Source organism: Aquarana catesbeiana, linkage group LG03 (genome assembly GCF_042186555.1).
Source record: "Aquarana catesbeiana isolate 2022-GZ linkage group LG03, ASM4218655v1, whole genome shotgun sequence".
Taxonomy (NCBI): Eukaryota; Metazoa; Chordata; class Amphibia; order Anura; family Ranidae; genus Aquarana; species Aquarana catesbeiana.
The window spans coordinates 134,040,669-134,064,760 of NC_133326.1; the positions used below are offsets into that span (position 1 = coordinate 134,040,669).

General features: G+C 41.8%; 1 protein-coding gene across 1 annotated transcript in view; it reads left to right on the forward strand.

Annotated features, from left to right (window-relative positions):
- Positions 1–24,092, forward strand: part of SND1 (staphylococcal nuclease and tudor domain containing 1) — a 957,459-nt gene that overhangs the window by 218,199 nt on the left and 715,168 nt on the right. Inside the window, exon 11 of the mRNA XM_073619298.1 lies at positions 16,374–16,463. Coding sequence (XP_073475399.1) covers positions 16,374–16,463 — 90 coding nt within the window. The remainder of the gene's footprint in view (positions 1–16,373; positions 16,464–24,092) is intronic.

Sequence of the window (24,092 nt, forward strand, 5' to 3'; positions counted from 1 at the left end):
CTTTCCTCCTCACAGTCCATGCTGCCTCCTCTGTCAGTGGTGTGCATGTTGCCAAGGAATTTGGGACTGCCAAAGCGAACCATCCGCAGCAAGGCAGAGTGAACTTTTATTGGTGGACTTCACTTAGCTAGGCTCATCCTTAGTTTATTTTAAACTCTATCTCTCCTACTCCCCCCACGTACATCACTGTCTGCCCTAACCTCCGCAACATTTCGAGAATTTGCCACTCCCTAACGACACCACAAAACCTAATCACTCCTTGGTTATATCCCACCTTGACTACTGCAACTCCTTTTCTTAGTACGCCACAATTGTTAGTTTTAACAATAAGTGGTTAATATACTTCCTGTGTAAATTTTGCTTTTAGGCTAGGTTCACACCTATGCGTTTACAGTTTGCAGAAACACACTACAGTCCATTTAACATGATTTCCTATGGGGCACATTCACACCTATGTGTTTTTCAACCACTGCGTTTTTCTAAAGGGTCAGGAACTTTTTTTTTTTCCCCCCCCGCAGCAGATTGCTTTTTGTGTGTAATAGACCCACACCAGAAACACAAGTGTCTTGTGTTTGCATTTTTACATGCGTTTTTATTTTAGGGCGTGGGCGGCCGATGTGTCCTTTACAGCCCACCCTGCCCAGTAAGCATAGCACAAGCAGCAGCCTGCACATGGGACTTTTACATGGGGGAGAAAACAATTTTTTTCTTTTGCAGGTTATTGGATGATTATAGTCAACGAAAAAGTCTACATTTCCACTTGCTATAGAAACATGCTATTGAACATTCATGTTTTGTACATCTAGGTTTTAGCGAGTTGATCAATAACTGCACATTGCATTATATCAATTCACTAGTCATTTTTATTTAAGTGTAAAAGTTTTATAGTTTTCAGCTCCAGGTTCTGTTGGCAGTATTTGGGTACATGTATCAATTACAGAAGGCCACTTTATAAGCTGAAAGATTCTTGTTTAGCCAGACAGAACTGATTACCTTCAATTCCTAAAAGACTCCCTGGTAAAGCAGAAAATACCATAGCCAGATGGTGACTTTAAATAAGTATAAATTCATAAAGTAGAGGGAATTCCTAGCTGGTCCAGTCTTGCAGTAAAACAATCAACAGTGAATGTTCAGGGTTACTAGGCCCAGTAGTATTCCAGCAGAACATGATCTAGAGGCCAGCGTGCACAGAATGCCTTATTGTAGCTTGAAATCCCTAAACACTGAACAGATAGAGGACAGATTGTCTGTACTGTGGACATATGGTTAACACCTTCCCACGTGGCTGAGAAGAAAGAGTTGCTTGGAGGACAGTCACCCCTCCTCGCAACCCCTTTAATTTGTCTAGAGCTGTCAGTCACGCTCTGATATGTGGACATCTAGGGCAATGTGTGTCCCTCAGGCAGCCTGTGTACACTTTGTCATGAGCTGCATTCCTAAGGTCTCTAGTGACCTCTGAAGATAGAATATTCACTGCACGGCTAACATAATTCTGCCTCATATGCTTCATATGCTGTTGCAAGAGGCCTATAAGCTATAGGAATTCTTTCTAAGCTCTCATATATCACATTATATACATCACTTTGGTTATATCTAGCCAGGTAACATTTCATGTAGCTAAATAAAGTGTTGTCAATTTCCCTGCATTCAAATGTTTCTGCTATAAAGTCTTCAAAATAAACACCACCTTTTTCAGACAGACTTCTAAAGCTGGGGAGTACCTTAAATAAGCTTTTGCAAAGCAACATGCATACAGGAAGTTCCCGGGTTACAAACAAGAGGTTCTGTAGGTTTATTCTTAAAGTGGTTCTATGCATTAAGATATAAAACCTGTGTGCAGAAGCTTCCCCAACCCCCCCCATACTTGATCCCCATCTCGATCAGCAATGTTGCAGAATAGGCTCAGCTGTCCGGGGCTCTTCCTCATTGGCTGAGACTAGCGCTGCGCTATTGGCTCCCGCTGCTGTCAGTGAGCCAATGAGGGGGCAAGGCCATGCCGCAGCTGTGTCTGAATGGACTTAGCAGCTGCTCGGGTGCCCCCATAGCAAGCTGCTTGCTGTAGGGTCACTTGGCAGGAGGGATGGGCAAGAAGTGCCAGCGAGGGACCTGAGAAGATCTGGGCTGCTCTGTGCAAAACCCCTACACAGCAGGTAAGTATAACTTTTATTTTTACACAAAAGCAAGACTTTCAGTTTAAGTTGAATTTGTATGCAAGTTGAAACAGGTTATTTATTTTTTTTTTTTTAAACTCCAGCCATAAATATTTAAGCTTTTTGGGAAAGGATTAACACCCCTGTAACATTTGTTTTGCGGTCTGTGCACCTGGTCAGAAGATTTCACCTCACTTTCTGTCCCTGTGACCATTGAATTTTTAAAATTTTGGGTGGTTGTGGAAACCAGGATTGATGATAAACCTTCAGAGGAAATGCCTTTTTCCCATAACTTACGTTTCCCTTCCTAGGGTAGATTTATGCTTCTTGTCGCTCTCTGTTTGTAAGTATGAGTTGTATGCAAGTCTGATGTGTTTAATGTGGACTTTCTGTATACTACATGCCCCTGGAAAACAGCTGTAGTATGTTTTTTCTTCTAAATTGAATACCTGAACCATTGCAGAGTTCTATGCAAAGTAGTTGTAAAGCCCATTCATGAAATCTGACCTGGGCACATGTATCTGTAGTGTGCCCTTCCTCCAATCAGCTCGCACATAGTGTAATCCCAGACTCCACACCCACTGCTGAAAGAGGAAACTAGATTTCTAACACGATCTGCACTTTCTAAAACATGTAGAAAGGAAAAGACGACAGATATACATGTAAAACTTATGCAGGGAGATTTGTTTCACCTCTGTGTATCATCTGAGGCTATTCACTTCACTGGGTATAGGAGAGGGTTTACAAACACTTTAAGTTTTTCACCTGTGATGCAGCTTCCGACACCCTTACCTGAGCCTGATCTGATTCAGCGATATGCAGAAGCTCCAGCCGCTGTCACTCTCCTCATTGGACTGATTGATAGCAGCAGGAGCCATTGAAGTGGGGGGCGGGGACGAGTCTTGCGGTCTGTGTCAATGGACACAGCAGCGGGGCTAGGGAGCAAGCACGCATGGGGGCCCCCATGGAAAGCGGCTTTCTGTGGGGACACCTGATGAAGAGGGGCTTGGAGCACTGGTGGGGGACCCCAGAAGCGGATCAGGGCTAGGCTGTGCAAAACCACTACACACAGCAAGTGTAGACATGTAAGTATAGACAGTCTGCATCATGCAACGGTTTGTCCTTAGATGTTTGTTTTTTGGGGGGGTGGAAGAATCGTCTTTTAAAAATTTCCAGAATAAACGTTTACAATATTCTGTATCACCAGCAGCTAGAGCAGTGATTCTAAACCTTTCTAGTGCCATGACCCCTTAATACAATTTCAAAGTTGTGGGGACCTCTAACAGTAAAATTATTTTCGTAGCATGGGTTTTCAGCACCCAAGACAAGTAATTTGCGCACCTTACCCATGGACATTTAGCACTCCGAGTCCCCCCCCATCCCTCTCTAAATATCTATCTTTGCTTTCTCTCCCTTTTTCTTTGTTCCTCCCCCTCTTTTTTTCCTCTCCCTTCCATGTATTCTCTATTTTTATTCCTTCTCTTAAGTTTTGGTAAGTGGAGGGAATGGGATGAGTGGCAATGCTGGGGGAGTGTTCTGATCAGCCAACTTGGGTGCTCTTGATAAAGGTCATCTGCTGATCTGAGAACTGTAGTGGGGACTTTTAATGGCAACTATAATCACAAGTAGTGTTGCTCACTGTGTCTCCGACTTTGTGGTGTCTCGTAGCAGTGACACCCATGCTGAAATCAGGAGATGGGGTCTTCTCCAGCCCCTCCCACTTCACATTCCTTACCAGTCAGCTGACCTCTAGTGCCTGCCCCCCAACCATGCCGTGAACTGAGTGGGCGGCCACGGGCTCCAGGGACAGCCCTGCCTGGCCGCTTGCAAAAAGGCTGGGAGAGCGGTGCCACCTTCAGGAACAGCCCAGGATTCAGTGACCCCTGGCAAATAATCATTCAACCCCCAGGTTGAGAACCACTGTGCTAGAGCTTTAATGTTATACCTCTGTTTAACACTTTATTAACTTTATACTGCATAAACTCCAGATATATATAAAAAAAAAGCAATTTATGCAGTTAAAGCATCACAAAATAGTTTATGGCTGAAGTCAGTGATTGCAAAGTCTTAGTCTATTTTTTTTCCCCTATAAAAATAACAAACATATACATTAAACTTGCCTGCTCTGTTGCAGTGGATTTGCACAGAGCAGCCTGGATCCTCCTCTTCTTGGGTCCCTCTTCTGTGATCCTGGCCCCTCCCTCCTGTTCAGTGCCCTACAGCAAGCAGCTCGCCATGGGGGGCACCCAAACCGAGTCACATCCCCATGTGTTCATTCAGACATTGAGCCCCAGCCCCGCTCCCTCTCTCCCCTGATTGACAGGGAGAATTTCGGACGGCTGACACACTCGTGGACATCACTGGACAGAGGGGGGCCTCAGTACGTGTTAGGGGGGCTGCTGCACAGAAGGCTTTTAATCTTCATCCATAAAATGCATTTAAATAAAAAACTTTCTGCCTTTACAACCACTTTAAATATGCATATATGGACTTTATAGGTAACACATAAACCACATATCACGTTTTAAAATAAAAATCTTTATTATAAAGTTTTAAAAACCGTTGCATAACACTATATTTGGCCCCCAAATAATGGATGGAGAAACTTCACCGCTACTTGTAAGTTTTATACTTAAAGCGATAATTCAGCATTGTAGTTTGGTGGCTTCCACCATCCTTGTCAAGCTGCTCTACATGTTTTTTGGTCATCCACTCCTTCAGGAGCATATGAGGGTACATACATTTTCTCTGTCTAAGTATAAACAAAATAAATATAAAGATAAACCTACCTTTACACACACACATGAACTTTAATGGCATATCCCAGTCTTGGTCTGTAGGGTTCAATATAGAGTTGGCCCATCCTTTGCAGCTATAAAAGCTATAACTCCTCTGAGAAGGCTGTCCACAAGGTTTAGGAGTGTGTCTATGGCAGTGTTTCTCAACTCCAGTCCTCAAGGTGCCCCAATAGGTCATGTTTTCAGGCTTTCCATTATTTTGCACAGGTGATTTGACCAGTTTCACTGCCTTAGTAATTACCACAACTGTTTCATCTGAGGGAAATCCTGAAAACACGACCTGTTGGGGCGCCTTGAGGACTGGAGTTGAGAAACACTGGTATATGGGAATATTTGACCATTCTTCCAGAAGCGCATTTGTGAGGTCAGGCACTGTGGACGAGAAGGCCTGGATTGCCGTCTCCACCCTAATTCATCCTAAAGGTGTACTATCGGGTTGAGGTGATGGTTATACATTTTTTAAGTATATTCCATCGTGGTACTTCCATAAAGTGCAATATGTTTAACACTGCACAGTGTCACAACAGCGCAAAAAGCATCCCATGACTGGTGTGGGAGCATAACAATAATAGACTGGCAAGACCAACTCCTAAGGTTTATTAGATTATTAGAGTTGAGGAACACTGTATTAGATAATTACTGTACAGTAATATAATACTAGTAATACTGTACATAGGTCTGTCATCTTGCACTGTACTAGGGGCACCTCTTGCCTCAATTCTGTATAGAGCTGATGGTATATTTCTACAGACTCAATTTACAGCACATTGCAAACTATAGATGGGGGTGGGTCTCAAACTGGCTAGATACATTTAGATTCCAAACCCATAGCAACTCAAATAGTTAAAGGGGTAACCTGCTGAATTAAAAGTAAAATCACACCGTAATAATGTGGTGTCGACACGCAAAAGAAACCAAGATCTTATAGATGGTGTATGCACATCGGGATACGTCCAACATAGCCTATCCGATAGACTCTAAATGCAAATCAATAAAAGATGTATGATTTGTGGCCTCACATACTGATTGCCTCAAATTTTAATTTGATACATTTGATCAGAATGTTACAAATCAACAATCGCAATAATAAATATTCATTCCTAAACCAAGGCCACCATTGGAGAACTTGCATGTGCATACCAATAAGCCAGAATAAACTCAATAAACCAATAAACTCTTCAAGCAAGTTCAGAATTAATCATCATGGCACAGGGCTTTCCCCCTGCTTTTATAAGTGCTCCAACTGGAAGGTGCACACACTGGTACACAAGCCATGTCATCTGACCCAACCTCTTGCTGTGCAGGCACAATGGTGACCATGTGCAGTATGGCATTCTGAGGTTGGCCAGATGTCCCTGCCGATCTCCACAACACAGTGGGCGGGGGTAGACTTGCCACCCCATCCCTTTAAAACTGAACACACATTAATTACACAGGTTCTGAGGCTAATTGAATGCAGATAAGGCACTAAGGGATTTTAATTACCACCTTAAAGTGGGGTTCCACCCAAAAAAACAAAAATACCTGAAAAATTCTAAAAAACAAAACATTTGGATATTTTTTTTTTTTTACTTCCCTCTAAATGCCTGTTGCTAGGTGGTCTCTCGTAGTCTGCCTCTTCCTTTGCCTGGGCCGGTGACATCACTTCCCCCTCGGCACAGGAAGGGCTCGGCTCTGCTCCCTCCCTCCCGTCAATCATCTGGGACCCATTACAGGTCCCAGGTGATTGAGTGGCCAATCGCGGCGCCGCTCACGCATGCACAGTGGGTGCCAGGCTGTGAAGCCACAGCCCGGCTCCCACAGTTGAAATGCCGACGAGCTGAGGGGGGGAGGGGGGGGGGCGAGCGGGGCTTCGATCCTCCCGCATCGCTGGACCCTGGGACAGGTAAGTGTCCAATTAAAAGTCAGCAGCTGCAGTATTTGTAGCTGCTGACTTAATTTTTTTTTTTTTTTTATATAATGGACCCCCTGGGTGGAACTCCTCTTTAATCAGCCACAGAACCTGTGTAATTTGTGTTCGATTTTAAAGGGATGGTGGCAATCCTAGGTGGGGGAAGAAACCACACTTACATTGGGACTCCTCCCTCCTCGTCTCTACCGCTGTCCCATGCCAAGAGGACGCACATCTGCCAGGACATAACTGTTCAACCATATCTTTTATTGGTCTAGCAGATGGGCTACGGGAATTGTGTACTTTAGCCATATCTTTTGGCGTGCATTTCTTTTAGTTTTAGTCGGTCCTATATTTTGGATGGGAAGACTAACAATACTGTTTGAGTTCCTGGTTTGTCTTACATCATAGCCCTTAACAGCACATACATAAAAGTACATAAAATACAGCCCACTGTGTAGGTGAGGGTAACTGGTTGGGAATGCCCAGTGGCGAGGTACGAATTGGTCACTAAATTCGGCAATTTCATTGTGGTGGCCCAAAGGTATTCTAAAGGGTATATGACGCCCTTTATGAATTTCCCTGGCTTTGTCTGTTCTAATACACCCCATCGATCGCTATGACCACCTAGGTTTCAGGATCTTCTAAACCAGTGGATAAGAATGATTTTGTACATCTGTGGATATGCAATATGTGCATTGTAGAGGTAAATTTGGCAAAGTTCTAAATTAACATTTGCATAGGTCTTATTTTTTGGTACAGTTATAAACGGTTCTAGCCTCATGTAAACAGTACAGCTTCAGTTTAATATTTGTCCTGCACTTTTGGGCAGATTGTTTGACAGCCTGAAAAGCATTGACTTGATTATGAAGAGTTAATTCATGCATTCACTCCTTGCTTCCAGAGCATATCAGACATTTGCAGACTGAAGCAGAATGTGCACCTTGTATTAAAAAATAGGCCATGATGAGCTGCTTTGTCTGCAGTTCTTTTTCCCTGTAGCCCAGGTTCATGACAGGCAGTCTGTGTAGGGGGATGCTACTGCTTTTGAAAGGTAGCACAAGAAATGTGAGCCAGTTGCTTGCTGGATGGACACGTGTGTTACAGTTCCCATGCAAATTTGAATATGTATGTTGGGGGGAAAAAAAAAAACTATTGGCAACAGCTTCGTTCTTGAGCACATGCAGAACATGCTATAGAGGTGCATTGTGGTAATTACTCAGTACCTTACTGGAACAGATGCAAGTTAGCTACCAGAGTGTAGTATTTGTTATAATAGTTAAAGGCATAGTTCACCTTTACCAAAAATATGCCTATGCGGATAAGGGATGTCTGTCGATGAAAACAATCTGTGCAGCTTTGACCAAAATTGAATAATTACCTTGCTTTAGGCATAGGCCATTTTACATACCTGACCTGAAAAATCCCAGGACATTGGTAATCGAGGCACAGCTATTACGGTTCAGCTTCACCATCACAGGAGTGAGCTCTTTATCTAATTCAAACATCCTTGCATGCACTTTCTCTCCCCTGATGCAGTAGCATAGTGTTTGAGAGCTCACTTCTGTGATAGTAAAGGTGAATGTTAATAGCTAGGCCTCACTTAGCACTGTCTTGGCAACATCCTGGGACCTTTTCAGGTCAGGCTTCATAAGGTACATAAACGGCTTACACCTATAGCAAGGGCATTATTCAACTTTAGTCAAAGCTGCTATGTTTGTTTTTATTTACAGGCACCCCTTAGTTTTTTTGGAAAAGGTGAATAACCCTTAAATGTACAGTGCCTTGCAAAGTATTCACCCCCTTGGAATTTTTTGTTTTGTTGCCTCACAACCTGGAATTAACATGAATTGTTCGAGGATTTGCATCATTTAATTTACAGAACATGCCCACAACTTTGAAGATTTTTTAAATTTTTTTTTATTGTGAAGCAAACAACAAATAGGACAAACAGTCAATGTGCATAACTATTCATCCCCCCTAAAGTCAATGCTTTGTAGAGCCACCTTTTGCATCTATCACAGCTCCAGGTCTCTTTGGATAAGTCTCTTTACATGTTTCCCCTTAAACCACAAGTGTTGCTTTAGAGTGTGTTTGCGGTCATTGTCCTGCTGGAAGGTGAACCTTGTCCTAGCCTCAAATCACACACAGGGTGGTACAGGTTTTGCCAAAGAATATCCCTGTATTTGGTGCCATCCATCTTTCCCTCAACCCTGACCAGTTTCCCAGTCCCGACTGCTGAAAAACATCCCACAGCATGATGCTGCCACCATGTTTCACTGTGGGGATGGTATTGTTTGGGTGATGTGTTGGTTTTGTGCCAAACAAAGCGTTTTCTTTGGCCAAAAAGTTCAATTTTAGTCTCATCAGACCAGAGCACCTTTCTCCATATGTTTTGAGAGTCTCCCACATGCCTTTTCGCAAACTCAGAACCTGCCATTTTGTTTTTTGCTCTACGTAATGGCTTTCATCTGGCCACTTTGCCATAAAGCCCAACTCTATGGAGCGTATGGCTTATTGTCCTACGTACAGATACTCCAGTCTCTGCTGTGGAACTCTCAGGGGTTACCTTAGGTCTCTGTGCTGCCTCTCTGATGCCCTCCTTGCCCGGTACATGAGTTTTGGTGTGCAACTGTCTCTTGGCAGGTTTGCTGTTTTGCCATGTTCTTTCCATTTGGTTATGATAGATTTGATGGTGCTCCTAGGGATCATCAAAGATTTGGATATGTTTTTTATAACCTAACCATGACTTGTACTTCTCAACAACGTTGTCCCTTGTTTGGAGAGTTCCTTGGTCTTTATGGCAGTGTTTGGTTAGTGATGCCTCTGGGGCCTTTCAAAAAGGTGTGCATCGGTAATGACAGATCATGTGACACTTTATATTGCACATAGCTGGACATAATTTCACTAGTTATGTGACTTCTGAAGGTAATTGGTTGCGCCAGAGCTTTTTATGGGCTAAATAACAAAGGGGGTAAATACATACGCACATGCCAATTATCATTTTTTTATTTCTGAAAAAGTTTTATGTATATTTTCTAATTTACTTCACCAACTTAGACTATTGTGTTCTGGCCCATCACATATAATTCAGATTAAAAAAATGCACTAAAGGCTCTAATGTAACAAAATGGGTAAAAAGCCAAGGGGGTGAATACTTTTGAAGGCACTGTATCTAAAGTTATAACTTTTTTTTTTTAGTTCTGCCTAAGGTAGAGAATGGCTAAAATGTATGTAAACCCTAACTAGTCAGTGATTGTAAATGATCAGAAGTGATCATTCCCTCTGTTTCCTCTGTCCTCAGCTGCTAAGAGAAGCCACAGTACACTGAGCTTCCCAGTAAAAAGCGTGGGGGGTGGGGGGGCTTCACAAGTCTGATCATTGAAGGAGAGCAGGCTGAGTTCCCAGCATAGCTAGAGAACTGACCAGGCTGTGCTCTCATGCTTGGTGTAGTCAGGTTTTAATATGAAAGCAGAGGGACTGGCAGGAACACCAGAGATTTCTCACAAAGAGCAGGATATTTTCATACAAGTACATGGTATAGCAGGCACATATCAGGAATATGAAATGTTGGGTAACAAACACAATATACAGGTTTTCTTTTCTTTTTTCTGTTCCATAAGTGCAGAAAAAAAAAAAAAAATCACTATGATCATTTGTAAGTTTGTGGTAAAATGTTCCCAGAGATCACTTTTACAATTGGGTTTTAGATTTCTCATAGTGGAATCCATTAGAGGGACTGATACAATAATTAGGCTTTCGAATGGCCTCAGCAGTTTTTTACTGTTGGGAATTAGTCGGCATATCTCACGACAAAAGTCCTTGAGAGTTTTTTTTTTTTTTTTTTCTTGTAATTTCTCTGACTTATTGGTGACAAAGGTTAAACAAACCTTGCTTTTCTTATTGAGTCTAAAAGACAGGCCTCATGCAGAGCTGAGTGAAATCACTAAGTCAGGATTATTAAATGCTATAAAAAAAACAAACTAGGATGTAAGTGAATAATCCAAAAAGTGCAAAAGGGTCATCTTGAGTTACAGAATTCTTTTAGCCCTGGTTCACACTGACAGCGGGAATGAAATTGTGCGCGTGCAGCTGAACTTGCATGATTTCATTCCCGCATGTCAGTCCTGACTTCGGGGGCGATTTCAGAGACATCTGTGCGGGTTGCTGCACAGTTGTCAATGGAAATTGCACCCCGAAGTCACCAAAAGTAGTACAAAAATGACTTTTGGAAATCTGTGCAGCACCGCAAATGCCTTAGCGCACCAATTCGGATGGTGCTGTTGCTGCCGATTTGCGTGCAATTTGATTTGTCAAATCGGATGCCAAATCGCTCCAATGTAAACCAGGTCTAAGTGTCAGTTTTGTTTACACATGCGAGAGCAGCAGAATTTTGCACCAGAGCTCTGAGGCTGCAAGATAGACCAGATGTTATAAGTTGATTATGTTCTGACTAGAGTACTAATAAATACAATTTTACATGAGGCTCCTAGGCAAATAAAAATAAAAAAAACACACTATAGATCTCTGAATATAACTTGACAAGTAATGAAAATGTAAGCTTTATTTAAGACGTTAAAAGCAAGATGCGTGTTAACATTGTTTTTAAGTATACCACCCCTAATGCAAATACCATAATGGCTCCTAAAGGAACGTGTGATCATTCTTGCTTTATCCACCAGGAGTATTTACTAGAAAATGCAAGCATTTTTTTTTCATGTTTTCCCCTAGCAAAGTTTGAGAAATCATTAGCTTTAACAAAGGGATATAGACAAGAACTGAAGTGGCTTTAAGGGCCCACAGAGCTCCTAACTGGTACAGTAGTTTAGTGATGCCATATGTATGTTTCACTCATTATGCATTCTGCAGCTGGAGCAAAGAACACGAGTACACTGTTCACGGTTTAATTTCAATGGCATGCCCTAATTTGTGAGACTGTGCATATAAGGTGCTCTTTAAAATGTTTTATAACTGAAACTAAGGCAGGCTATAGACAGTCAACACACAGTGCTGACAGGGAAATCCCTCCTGCTGAGCCATTGCATTCTCCTGACCTGGGGGCATGGGAAACTGTCCCCGCTGGGAGAAGCCTAACGGCTATAGCAGCCACTAGCGATAATCGCAAGTTATTACGGCAGGCTGGTTGTACCCAAGTTGATCAACTTGGAACATTTAGGCTGCCCACACAGGATTTGAACAGTCTATGGCCAGCCTAAGAGAAGTGACCTGAACTGGAAAAGGTTCAAACAGTGCAGTCTTCAAGTGGTTAAAAATCATGCGGCACCAAAACGCATTGTACAGTGGCACCATGCGTTTTGGAAAATGCTTTCATTTTGGCAAGATGTGTGGGGGTGTAACTAAATTAATGGCACTGCTGCGTGTCTGTAAAAGAGCAGCACTTTTTTTTTTTTTTTGTGCGTTGTGGGAAAGTGCACAATTTTGCGCATGTTCCTGCATCTCAACAAGTGTGCATGGAGCCTAAAAGTACCAAAGACAGGCACAGGCAGGCAACTAGCATTTTTAGAAGGCTAACAGTGGTAGCCTCTGTTATATGGTATAGATTTCTTTTGTCTTTAGTCCGTTTTTTTTCATCCTCTGCTTCAAATGGCAAAGATTAATCATCTCCAATATTTGTCTGTAAAAGTGTGAAAATACAAGCTATTTAGCATTAATTAAATTTCATGCATAGTTCTTTTGTGAGGAAATAGACATGTTTCAGATGTAACTTTTTTTTTTTCATGAAATGTTTTGGCAGCAGAACAAACTATCAAATTGAGTTCTTTTAGAAGCAGACTAAAAATGGGATTTATGAAGCTGGATGCTGTTTTAGTGTTTCAAGAGTAAATACACTTAAGTTGCATGAAAATCAAGCCTTCTATTTTGGAGGATGCTGCTTATATCTTCTCTGTAATGGCTCCAAGCCAACTTGTATTGCTTTTTGTGATTTAACTTTTTACTCTGTTCAAACGGTTTTCTTTTTTGTGAAAAAAAAGGCCTGCAGACCTCTGTTTCTTTTGGTTTAAAGCTGCTGCTTTTACTAATTGCGCTAATTTCTGAAAGTTTTCCATGTAATAAAGCACTGCTGATAAGATGAACTTTTATTCCTGAAAATGACTTGGTAAAATTGCTCTTAAAGCTGAAGTTTAGTCAGATGTGGATGAGTCTTCTGTGATGCTGGAGTGAAAAGCTCTTGACAAGGACCTGCCCTCTCCTTCCTCCTCCATTGAGGAACACTTTTCTGTGCTTTCTCTGCCTGTACAATGATGTATAAATACAGAAGAGCCAGAGTTGCAGGATCCCCCCCCTCCCCAAATTCACAGATTGTGTTACGGGCATTAAAAGCCATGGGAGAATGTTTCTTGCTGGAAGAGGGGTTCAATCCTCTTTGGGAAAACTATTCACAGCAGCTTCATGGAAGACTTAAAGCAAGCAATTAAAGTGTAACTAAACTCAGAAATATTCACCTCCCAGCTATGCAGCAGTTACATTCCTTCCTGTCTGCTGTCATCTTCTCCCAGGTGTTGGGTTTGCTGAAATGACCTCCTGCGCATAGGAGATGGTTAGTCTGCCTTAGCTGGTGTGTGCCGGGATTGAACGCTGAGCTGCTCATGCACAACTTTGTACATTCAGGAGACAGTAAGCAGGCAAGTGTTTATTATTGCAGAAAATACATTGCATGTCTCTTCTGCAATAAAAAGCTGCCTGCTTGCAGTTTAATGCTTAAAGCGGGGTTCCACCCAAATTTTGAACAATATCTGTATGTATTCTCTTCCTTGCCTAGATGCTGACATGCCGTTTAAAAAAATTTAAATCGCCGTAATTACCTTTTATTTTTCTATTCTTCTTTGCACTTCCTGGTTCTCCTCCCGTGGGAGTAGTTGTGTTTCTAGCCTCTCCCAGACTCCTGGGAGCTAGTCTCAGGCTTCCCAGGATGCCACTGAGCATGTGCTGGAACGAGCGGTGAATGCTGGGAGCACAGCATTCACCACATCCAGGAAATAAATGCTTGTGGGTTTCAAATGCCCACAATGAAGATGGAAACCGCCTGCAGTGAATAATATAAGTTATTCTTTCCGATGAAATCTGACACAGGCGGACATATTACACACAATATGTGAGTATGTAATGCTGAGAAGAAAAGTTTGTTAATGAACTCTTCATGTAAACTTCACATGAAGTGAACAGCCTCAGATACAGAGATAAAACAAATCTCCCCACACAAGTTTTACATGCCTATCTGCTGTCTACAGCTTTACATACGGTTTAGAAAGTGCACGTCCTGTTAGAATTTTCTCTTCCTGTTCCAGTAGGGGGAGGGGGGTCATTGAGACAGCTGATTGAGGATGGGGGGGGGGTGCTTTTCCTCCATAGGCAGAGAATTGCAGAGCTGTGCTGTGAATTGACCAGCTCTCTGCTAATCTATTTATAGCACCTGCCCTGACACAAATTTCAGGCTGGTTTTGTCACAGTTGACAGAACTTGTCACAAGTTATCATGCTGATAACAACATGGGACATAGGGCTTTGAAGAGCGATAAGAAAACACTGCAGATATGTGCCCAGCTCAAATTTCATGAATGGGGTTTACATCCACTTTCAGCTTAGTTGCACTTTAACCCCCTGCAACACTGGAAAGTCAAAAACCAGAAGAGTATAGCACGTCCTTGTAGTGAAGATTTCTACAGAATCCAGCTTGCCTGCTCCAATATGGGATTTGTTTTATTATAGGCAAGTTACCTCCCTAAAGCTGTTGAGTTTTTTTTTTTTTTTTTCTGGTTAAACTTTAGCTTTCAATTTTCTCTGAATGAAATCTAGGTGCTGGCAACTATGTTAATGTTGGCCTTGGCAGCAGTGCACCATGGTATAGCCATAGTTATTGTTCAATAATTGCAGCTCATAGATCACTATACTTCAGCACTGAAACCTTGGTCAGTTTAATTTATTGACATCTGTGTAGGCACTGAAGCAATCTATTTCTTCCAGGCCTATCACATATTTGGTAGGAAAATGAGATTAGTTGTAACATATTTGGCATGGACTACCCCCAGAAGAAGAAAAAAACAAAAAAAAAAAATATATATATATTTATATTATAATATACTGTGTCTCTCATTTGATTTTTTTTTTGGCAGTTAAATTTAGCATGTGTTATGTAATATTATTCATTGTAAATATTGTTTAGCAGTACCCAAACATGATTTCACTGTGTAAAGTACAAATCTACAGTACAGGACCCAGGTTTATGGGTTAGTACCATCAAGTGATTAGACACTGGCAACACTTTTGAGGACATGTCCCCAGGGTGTCGTCCTGTAACCCTACCCCTCTGACTCCCCGGTTTTTGCTGGTGTCTTTGCACCAGAGCAGGACCCTATTAACAGTTTCTACATCGGATTCTAGCTCTATTTCAGGCATGTAAACAAGTGGCCTACTTGACTAAGGCAGAGTTTTCTGCAACTGTCGCAATTTCTGACAACTACAGGCTTTAATACAGCCATCACTGTCTGAGGCTCAAAACCGCCTGGCTCCTTCTCCAACTCGCAATGTCTGTAGCGAAGTTGGAAAGAGGCATGAAGAGGACCCAGAGACCGTGTTAGAGGCAGCAGTGGCAAACTAGTGGCTCCTAGACACCTGATGTTACAGCTTCAGATTATATGCTTGCTTCTGCGGTGTACTGTTGGGGGCACTCAGCAATTGGGAGGAGCCTGGACCGCTGGCAGGGGGCCCAAAAAGAATAGGGTCATGGCTGCTCTGTGCATAACCATCTTTTTTTATTTTTTTTATTTTTAGGTTATTACCTTTACAATCACTTAATCACATCAAGCCTCTGTTGCCAAGCATTGTAAGGCCCTTACCTTTTTTTTTTTTCCCCTTGCTTTTCCAAGTTTTACCAGGTAGACATTCAATTCTATGCAAATACAGCTTTCAGCCTCAATGTTTTTGCAGCAACCCTCTGAGTTTGGTCTCTTGACCCTTGTTCCTGGCCGGTTGGCACAGTTCTGCTTGCCTAGTTGTCCACCCGCCTCATGCATTGCTTTGGGAGCATCCCAGGGCCTATGAATTTAAAGCCAATTCCCTTTACTGTATTTTGACATAATGTAAGATGAAATCAATTTGCCTGCAAATTTCATGCCTTTGAGTACAGGACATAGGATTCCCCTCTATTCCTGTGTTACTCTGCATTGCTTGCTAAAAATCTGGAGACTGAGTGGTAAAGGGTTAAATGGGGTGTGTCCTCAAAAGCTTTGCCAGTGTTCAATCACCAGCAGGTACCAGTCTATAAACCAAGGTCCTTGGACTATCAAGCCTGTGTCCCTGTACTGTATTTCAAGATATAAAATTTACAGGTAAGTATAGTAGCTTTTTTTGTAATGCAGTTGGCACGACATATTCTGACTGGGTCTCAGTTACGTGGCCCATTAGTAATTTTTAGCGCTTGGCCTTTGAACTTTCACCCACCAGATTTAAGACGAGAATGGATCTTTCTGTGTAATGTAAACCTGTATACCCACATTTATTTCTTATATTCCCACAGGACAAGAACAAGAAGCTCCGCCCTCTGTACGACATTCCCTATATGTTTGAGGCCAGGGAATTTCTGCGCAAGAAGCTCGTTGGCAAGAAGGTATGAATGATGTGAAAATTTTTACTGCCATGAGGTACAAACCTGATAATACCCTGCCACTGAAAAGCGGTGCTATAGGTTAGTCTCATTTGCAATGCCTGCATTTTAGTAAGTGGAACCTGTGATGTCAATGTAGTTTGTAGGTGGTGACAAATATTACTTTTGAGCAGCATTTAAATGTTCAAGCAAATGCCATGCATAGAGGTAAAGCATCCACATTTGAATGCTTACACAGACTCACTGTATTGTCCTGTGCTGGTGACCTTTTTTTTTTTTTTTCTTCAAATGTGTTTTGCATTCCTATACAGAGCTATGGGAATACGAATCTCACTTGATTCAGGTCACGTGCAGGTCAGATTCCAGAATGGCGGCGGGACGCGTTTGCGATGCCATTACCTCTCAGTGACTATTGTCACAGACAAAAAGGGGAAATCCTATATTTGAGTTGCAATGAGAGTAAGAGGTGAGGGGAAATATTCCAACATAGACCTGTGTTCTGGTGACAACTATGATGGACTTCTATTTTTGGGAAGATTTCTTCTTGCTTTCTGTTTCTTTTAAAGGGTAATCTACCCAGCAGGTCACACAGGAAAAAATTAGCATAGAAAAAAAATCTTAGTGTTGCTAAACCCAGGACCCACAGTACATAGAACATAGAAATACACGACGACCGCAGGTGTAAATGAGCCGCTTAGGCCTCATGCACACTGGACGTTAAAATATAAAAACACCAGTAGCTTTGCAGTGAGTTTTTCAATGTTTTTGCAATAGCGTTTATAGCGTTTATTAGCATTTTTGAGTTTTTTTTTTTTTTTTTAAGGAAAAAGCATTTTTTTTTTTTCAATAGATCAAAAACGTTAAACGCTGGTGAGCGATATTTTTGAGCGTTTATCTACATTTATCAGCGTTGGAGCGTTTTTACAACTGAAAAATCTCTCAAAACCCACTAGTTTTGGGTTTTTTTTTACTGCTCAAAAATGCCACTGCCCAAAACTAACAGCTTATGTGTGCATGGACACATAGGATAACATGATGGAGAGTTTGACTGTAGAAAAAAACATATACAGCCAAAAACAGCTGCTGTAAAAACGTCAAACGTCCAGTGTGCATGAAGCCTTAGAGTTTCCAGCACTGCATTTGTTTTACTCTTGCTGCAGCACCTAACAGATCTAAAAATAAATGGGCATATTACTGTATGTGCTGCCTGACTGCATTACAGTAATACGTTTTGGAGGGTTCAATTCAATTGGGCTTTACATTTATTGCCAAAAAAAATCTCTAATACTTTCTTTGCAAGGAGAGGACTGTTGATGTTTTTAGTATTTATTTTAGTAAGCTGTCATCTAGCTTGTGAGATTTCCCCCAACAGGACTAGGCAGAAAGGTGACACCAGTAACCAAAGCACTGATTTTGATTTCAGTCTTTGGTATTGACCATTTTTCATATCGTAGCTGCCAGTGCTGCCTGCCTTGTTCAACAAGCATTGGGCGTTTTGTTGAGATTAAATGGGAAGGTTAAAAGTGTGGATGTTTGCTTTGTTTTCAGACTAATTTGGGTCAACTATTTAAATACTATATTTAAAAGCCCATATTCATATTACAACCAGAACAGTTATCGTGTAGCAGTCTCTTGTATAAATATGTAGGCCTGGTATTTGATACACCATGTGTAAAATGAAAGAAAGCAAGACAGTTTTAAAGGTTTTTACCTGGCATGTAATTGGACATTTAGATTAATTAGCTGACTCTTAACTTCAAACACTGTTTGCAATTTCTTTGTTGGTTTTTGATAGGAATTTGACATAAAAATGCTTGACCTTTTGGGTTGTCAATTCACACTTTCCTACAATTGCATTTAGAAAGTCAAGTTTTCTCAAAACCAGCCCAACTAGAACATTAAAGCGGTTGTAAAAGTGTGTGTATTTATGTATGTGTGTATAGGAGCTGCGCGATTAATCGTTATAGATTAGTTGTGATTCTACCCCCCTCGCGATCTTAACACAGCATTTCCTTGAATTCAGTGCAAAGAGTTCTCTGCTCAAGCCAACCGCTGTAAAAAAAAAAAAAAGACAGGCAGCTTGCCAAGTTTGACAACATTGCTTAGGCGTAGATGAAGAGAAACATTGTAACATTTCATTCTTTCAGATCAAAGGAATTAACTTCTGTCTGTAAATGAGGGCAGTTTAACCACTTAGACTAAACCTTTTTCTGACACTTGTTGCTTACAAGTTAAAATCAGTATTTGTTGATAGAAAATTACTTGGAACCCCCAAACAAAAATTTCTTTTAGTTTTCATGATTGTGGCTTACAGCTAGTGACAAATGTTTGCTAACTGAAAAGTATATCCATGTACAGTGTAGTATTCACTCTATACTTGGTTGGGGCTCCTTTTGCATTCATTACTGCATCAATGTGGCATGGAGGCGATCAGTCCTGTGACAGTGCTGAGGTGTTATGGAAGCCCAGGTTCCCAGTCATCAGACTGTGGAAAATGTTGCATTCTATTTGGAAATCAAGGTCCCAGAATCTAGAGGAAGAGTGGAGAGGCACAGAATCGAAGTTTCCTAAGGTCCAGTGTAAAGTTTCCACAGTTGGTGATTTGGGGAGCCATGTCATCTGCTGGTGTTGGCCCACTGTGTTTTAGCAAGTCCAAAGTCAGCGCAGCCCTCTACCTGGAAATTCTAGAGCACTTCATGCTTCCCTCTGCTGACCAACTTTAGGGTAAAGTTGATTTCATTTTCCAGCAGGACTTGGCACCTGCCCACACTGCCAAAAGTACCAACACCTGGTTGAACCATTCCAATACAGGACATTATCACCCCCCTTCCTGCCCAGGCCAATTTTCATCTTTCAGCGCTGTAACATTTTGAATGACAATTGCGCTGTCATGCAACACTAACCAAATTTTTATCATCCCCCCCCTACAAATAGAGCTTTCGTTTGGTGGTATTTGATCACCTCTGCGGTTTTTATTTTTTGCGCTATAAACAAAAAGAGCTTCCATTTTGAAAAAAACACTAGTTTTTACTTTTTGCTGTAATACATATCCCAATTTATTTATTTTTTTTAAAAACACATTTTTCCCTCAGTTTAGGCCGATATGTATTCTACATGTTTTTGGTAAAAAAAATTGCAATAAGCGTATATTGATTGGTTTGCACAAAAGTTATAGCGCCTTCAAAATAGGGGATAGATTTATGGCATTTTTAATTTTTTTTTATTAGTAGTGGCGGCAATCTGCGATTCCCCATTCCCCCCCCACCCCCCCCCCCCCCCCTGTCACTCCAATATTGTGGCGGAGACTTTTGACACTATTTCAGGACCAGTGACACTTTCACAACTATCAGTGCTGTAAATATTCACTGATTACTGTATAAATGTCACTGGCAGGGAAAGGGTTAACACTAGGGGGCGATCAAGGGGTTAACTGTTTACCTAGGGAGTAATTCTAACGGGGGTGGATTGACGAGGGAAGGAGACCGATCAGTGTTCCTATATACTAGGAACACACAATCTGTCTCCTCCTCCCCTGACAGGATGTGGATCTGTGTGTTTACACACACTGATCCACGTTCCTGTTCTGTCACCAACAATCGCGGCCACTGGGCATGCGCATCTGCGCCCGAGTGACGCGTGCCCCCTATACCACCGGGAAACAAAGGACGTCATATGATGCCTGCCCAGAGGGACAGAGTGTCCGTGTGAGCGTCATATGACAATGGGCGGGTAGGGAAGTGGTTAATGATCTGGTATCACTGTGCTTGATTGGCAAGCAAACTTACCTGACCTAAACCCCATAGAGCATCTGTGGGGTATTGTCAAGAGGAAGATAGCACCAGACCCAATAATGCAGATGAGCTGAAAGCCATTATCAAAAAGACCTGGGCTGCATAATATACTGTACACGGACATGCTTTTCAGTAAGCTAACATTTCTGTATTGGAAATCTTTTTTAATTGGTCTTATGTAGTAATCTAGTTTTCTGAGAGACTGAATTTTTAGTTTTCACTAGCTGTAAGCCATAATCAACATAAAAAATGCGTGAAATGTATCTTTCTGTGTGTAACGTATCTATGTAAAATAAGTTTCACTTTTTAAAATGAATTACTGAAATTAACCTTTTGATCTAATTTTGAGATGCACGTGTGTGTATGTATATAGATTTTTTTTTTTTAACAAGTTATGCTTACCTGCTCTGTGCAGTTGTATTGTGCAGAGCGCGACCCCAAACCTCTTGTTCTGGGCTCCACCGCTGGCACTTTCAGCTTATCCTTTTCTCAGAGCGCCCCCATAGGAAGTTGCTTCCTATGGGGGCTCACCTGTGGACTCACTCCGAGCCAGGCTGTGTGCGTGAGAATGGAAGTAAAAAAACTTTAAACATCCTTAAAGGAGCTCCAGTCCCCCCCCCCCCCCCAAAAAAAAAGTCAGTTGCTGCAAATACTGTAGGTGATGACTTTTATTACGTGGACCATTACCTGCCCAAGGATCCAGAACTGTCTGCACCTGGTACTTGTGCCGGCATCTTAAAACGGTGTTCCGGCCGAAATGTAACTTTTTAGATTAAAATACCCCTATAATACCAATGCTTAGTTTAGTCTACTAAAGGTATGTTGTAAACTAAGGGCCGTTTTGTATATGTGCAGCTTTGTTTTCTTTCTTTAGGAAGTCCCAGCAAGCCGCGGACATCTCCTGTGTGGGCATCTAAAGCCATAGTGTATTACTTCCTGGATTCCGTGCATGCGGGCTACCCAGCATGCACCTGCCCATCTTGCCCATGCGCAGTACGGCACGAGCAGTATAATAGCTTATAGCTCGGTTTGCCTATCTCCTCCTGGGATTGATGACACGCACCTCCCAGGAGACATTGCAAAACCGGAAATGACGTCCGGGGCCACTAAGGAGGAAGTGAAAAAGATAAAAGCTAAAATAAATAAGTGATCTCAAAAAACAAAACCTGGCAATTAGTTTTAAGGAGCTGGTGCAGTGCTACATAAGGACAAATGAAAAAATACAAAATGACATGCGATACAGAAAATACATGTGTATTCTAAGATAAATGACACCTATATAGTACGTGCTGTGATTGTGTCAGTTACCACAGAACACAATGAAATAAAAACTCCTAAAGTTCAAAGCAGCACAAGAGATTCATAAATCATCCAGTGAGTCCAGACAGTCCTGTGTGATCAAACAGCATGCCGGAAAAGGTGACAAATCGACGTGCCCACCACCAATATGCAGAGTGGCCTCTCGCCTGACAACGAGGACCCTTTGATTATAGAGGGGCATAATAGGCATTCCCTTACGGGTATTACAGGTATGAAGCGCAGCGGTTCAGCATAGAGAACTTCCGTCATAAGGCTGGATCAGATCACTCTCCGGCAATACAATGGCATATGAAACAGAGAATGATGGCAAAAATAGTGCTCTCCGTATAAACAAATTTATTTAAAAGGATAAAAAGAGATACACTCACAATTGAAGCACTAAACCAGTGCATGTAAACAGGCAGGAGCGACGATGTGAACACAACTCACTGAGGATGCGCGATGGCTGCAGGTGACGTCACGACGTATTGAAGTCGGTGTGGGGGGATTCCTCACTGCCACAGCAGGCCAGCCTGATCAAGAGATCAACACGTCCAGAACGAGGATATGCCGTGACGTCACCCGCGGCCATCGCGCATCCTCAGTGAGTTGTGTTCACATCGTCACTCCTGCCTGTTTACATGCACTGGTTTAGTGCTTCAATTGTGAGTGTATCTTTTTATCCTTTTAAATAAATTTGTTTATACGGAGAGCACTATTTTTGCCATCATTTTCTGTTTCATATGCCATTGTATTGCCGGAGAGTGATCTGATCCAGCCTTATGACGGAAGTTCTCTATGCTGAACCGCTGCGCTTCATACCTGTAATACCCGTAAGGGAATGCCTATTATGACCCTCTATAATCAAAGGGTCCTCGTTGTCAGGTGAGAGGCCACTCTGCATATTGGTGGTGGGCACGTCGATTTGTCACCTTTTCCGGCATGCTGTTTGATCACACAGGACTGTCTGGACTCACTGGATGATTTATGAATCTCTTGTGCTGCTTTGAACTTTAGGAGTTTTTATTTCTTTGTGTTCTGTGGTAACTGACAATCACAGCACGTACTATATAGGTGTGTCATTTATCTTATAATTCACATTATATATTTTCTGTATCGCATGTCATTTTTGTATTTTTTTCATTTGTCCTTATGTAGCGCTGCACCATCTGCTTATATATTTATTTTAGGGATTTGATTGTTGACCCTGGTGTCCAGCTGCTGAGTATTGTTTCACATATTCGCGCTGATTTATACATTTACAATTAGTTTTAAGGGTACACATTAGTGCTGAATGGTAAGGCGTGTAAAATGTGGGTGGTCCTCCACTTTAAGGGAAACCGACAGCCTTGCGACTTCACACCTAGCTTCCAGCTGTGCATATGTGAGAAGCGCTGCACTTTATGAATGGTCCTGCATTCTTCTGAGAACTGTGCCGTGTCCCAGAAGACTGCGGGAGAAGGGGGGTGAACTCCCACTTGGGTTGCCACTGTCAAAACTAGATGACCGCTCCCCTTCCCCCAAAAAAGTGCCAAATGTGAAGGTGGGGGGGGGGGGGTGTTAGAAGAAGAGCTGAACTTCCTCTTTTGGGTAAAGTTCTGCTTTAACCACTTCCCCTCTCGCACTTATTCACCCTCTATGAACTAGAGAAACGTAGAATTCTGCTATGGTCCGGTTTGTTCGGCAGTAACTTTATTAAGCTAAAAAGGAAAGATATTTTCGCGCTAAGCCACTAAAATGAACAGATGAATACAAAAAATGGTGCACTATTCCTTTAAATCGTATCAACCTGTGATGTGACCAAAAGTGATTACGTTAAATATAACCAAATATGAGAAAATAAAGGGCAAGTGCTAGTACACTGGAATGTGCAATACAATATAACATAGAATCAAAAAATGAAAAATGCAATGTTTATAATAAGTCAGCGATCATGTGATAAATTCAGTGCTCTTAATCCATTGCCACTTCAAAGGTTGCATAGTTAGTTACATAGTTGGTAAAGTTGAATAAATCAGGTGCTTCTTACCAGAAAACATGGATTTTGTGTACAGGGATCAAAACCAGCTGACACCCAGTCTCCACAATGGAAGCTTCCATCTCTGAGGCATCGCAACCGTTCTATAAATGAAAGCCGCTCATCAGGCAGACATATATGAAATGCAAACAAGGAGAAGCCTTGTAATGTAGGATTATTTTTTGAAATAAAAGAAATACTTACAATAAGGCTGTAAAATCCAAGCAGTATCTCAAAATCAAGCAAGCTGCGATGATATCACAATGCAGTCTTCTGGGATTGACGCCATTTTTGGGAAAATGCGTTGGAGTGCACGTGTGACATCACAGCAGGCAGGATAGGTGACACCGTGGCTGGCTTGATTTTGATACTGCTTTAACTGACAATTGCACAATTGTTTTGGTGACAACGTACCCAAACAAAATGTATGTCCTTTTTTTTTCCCCGCAAATAGACCTTTCTTTTGGTGGTATTTTATCACCACTGAGGTTTTTATTTTTTGCGCTATAAACAAAGAGCAACAAT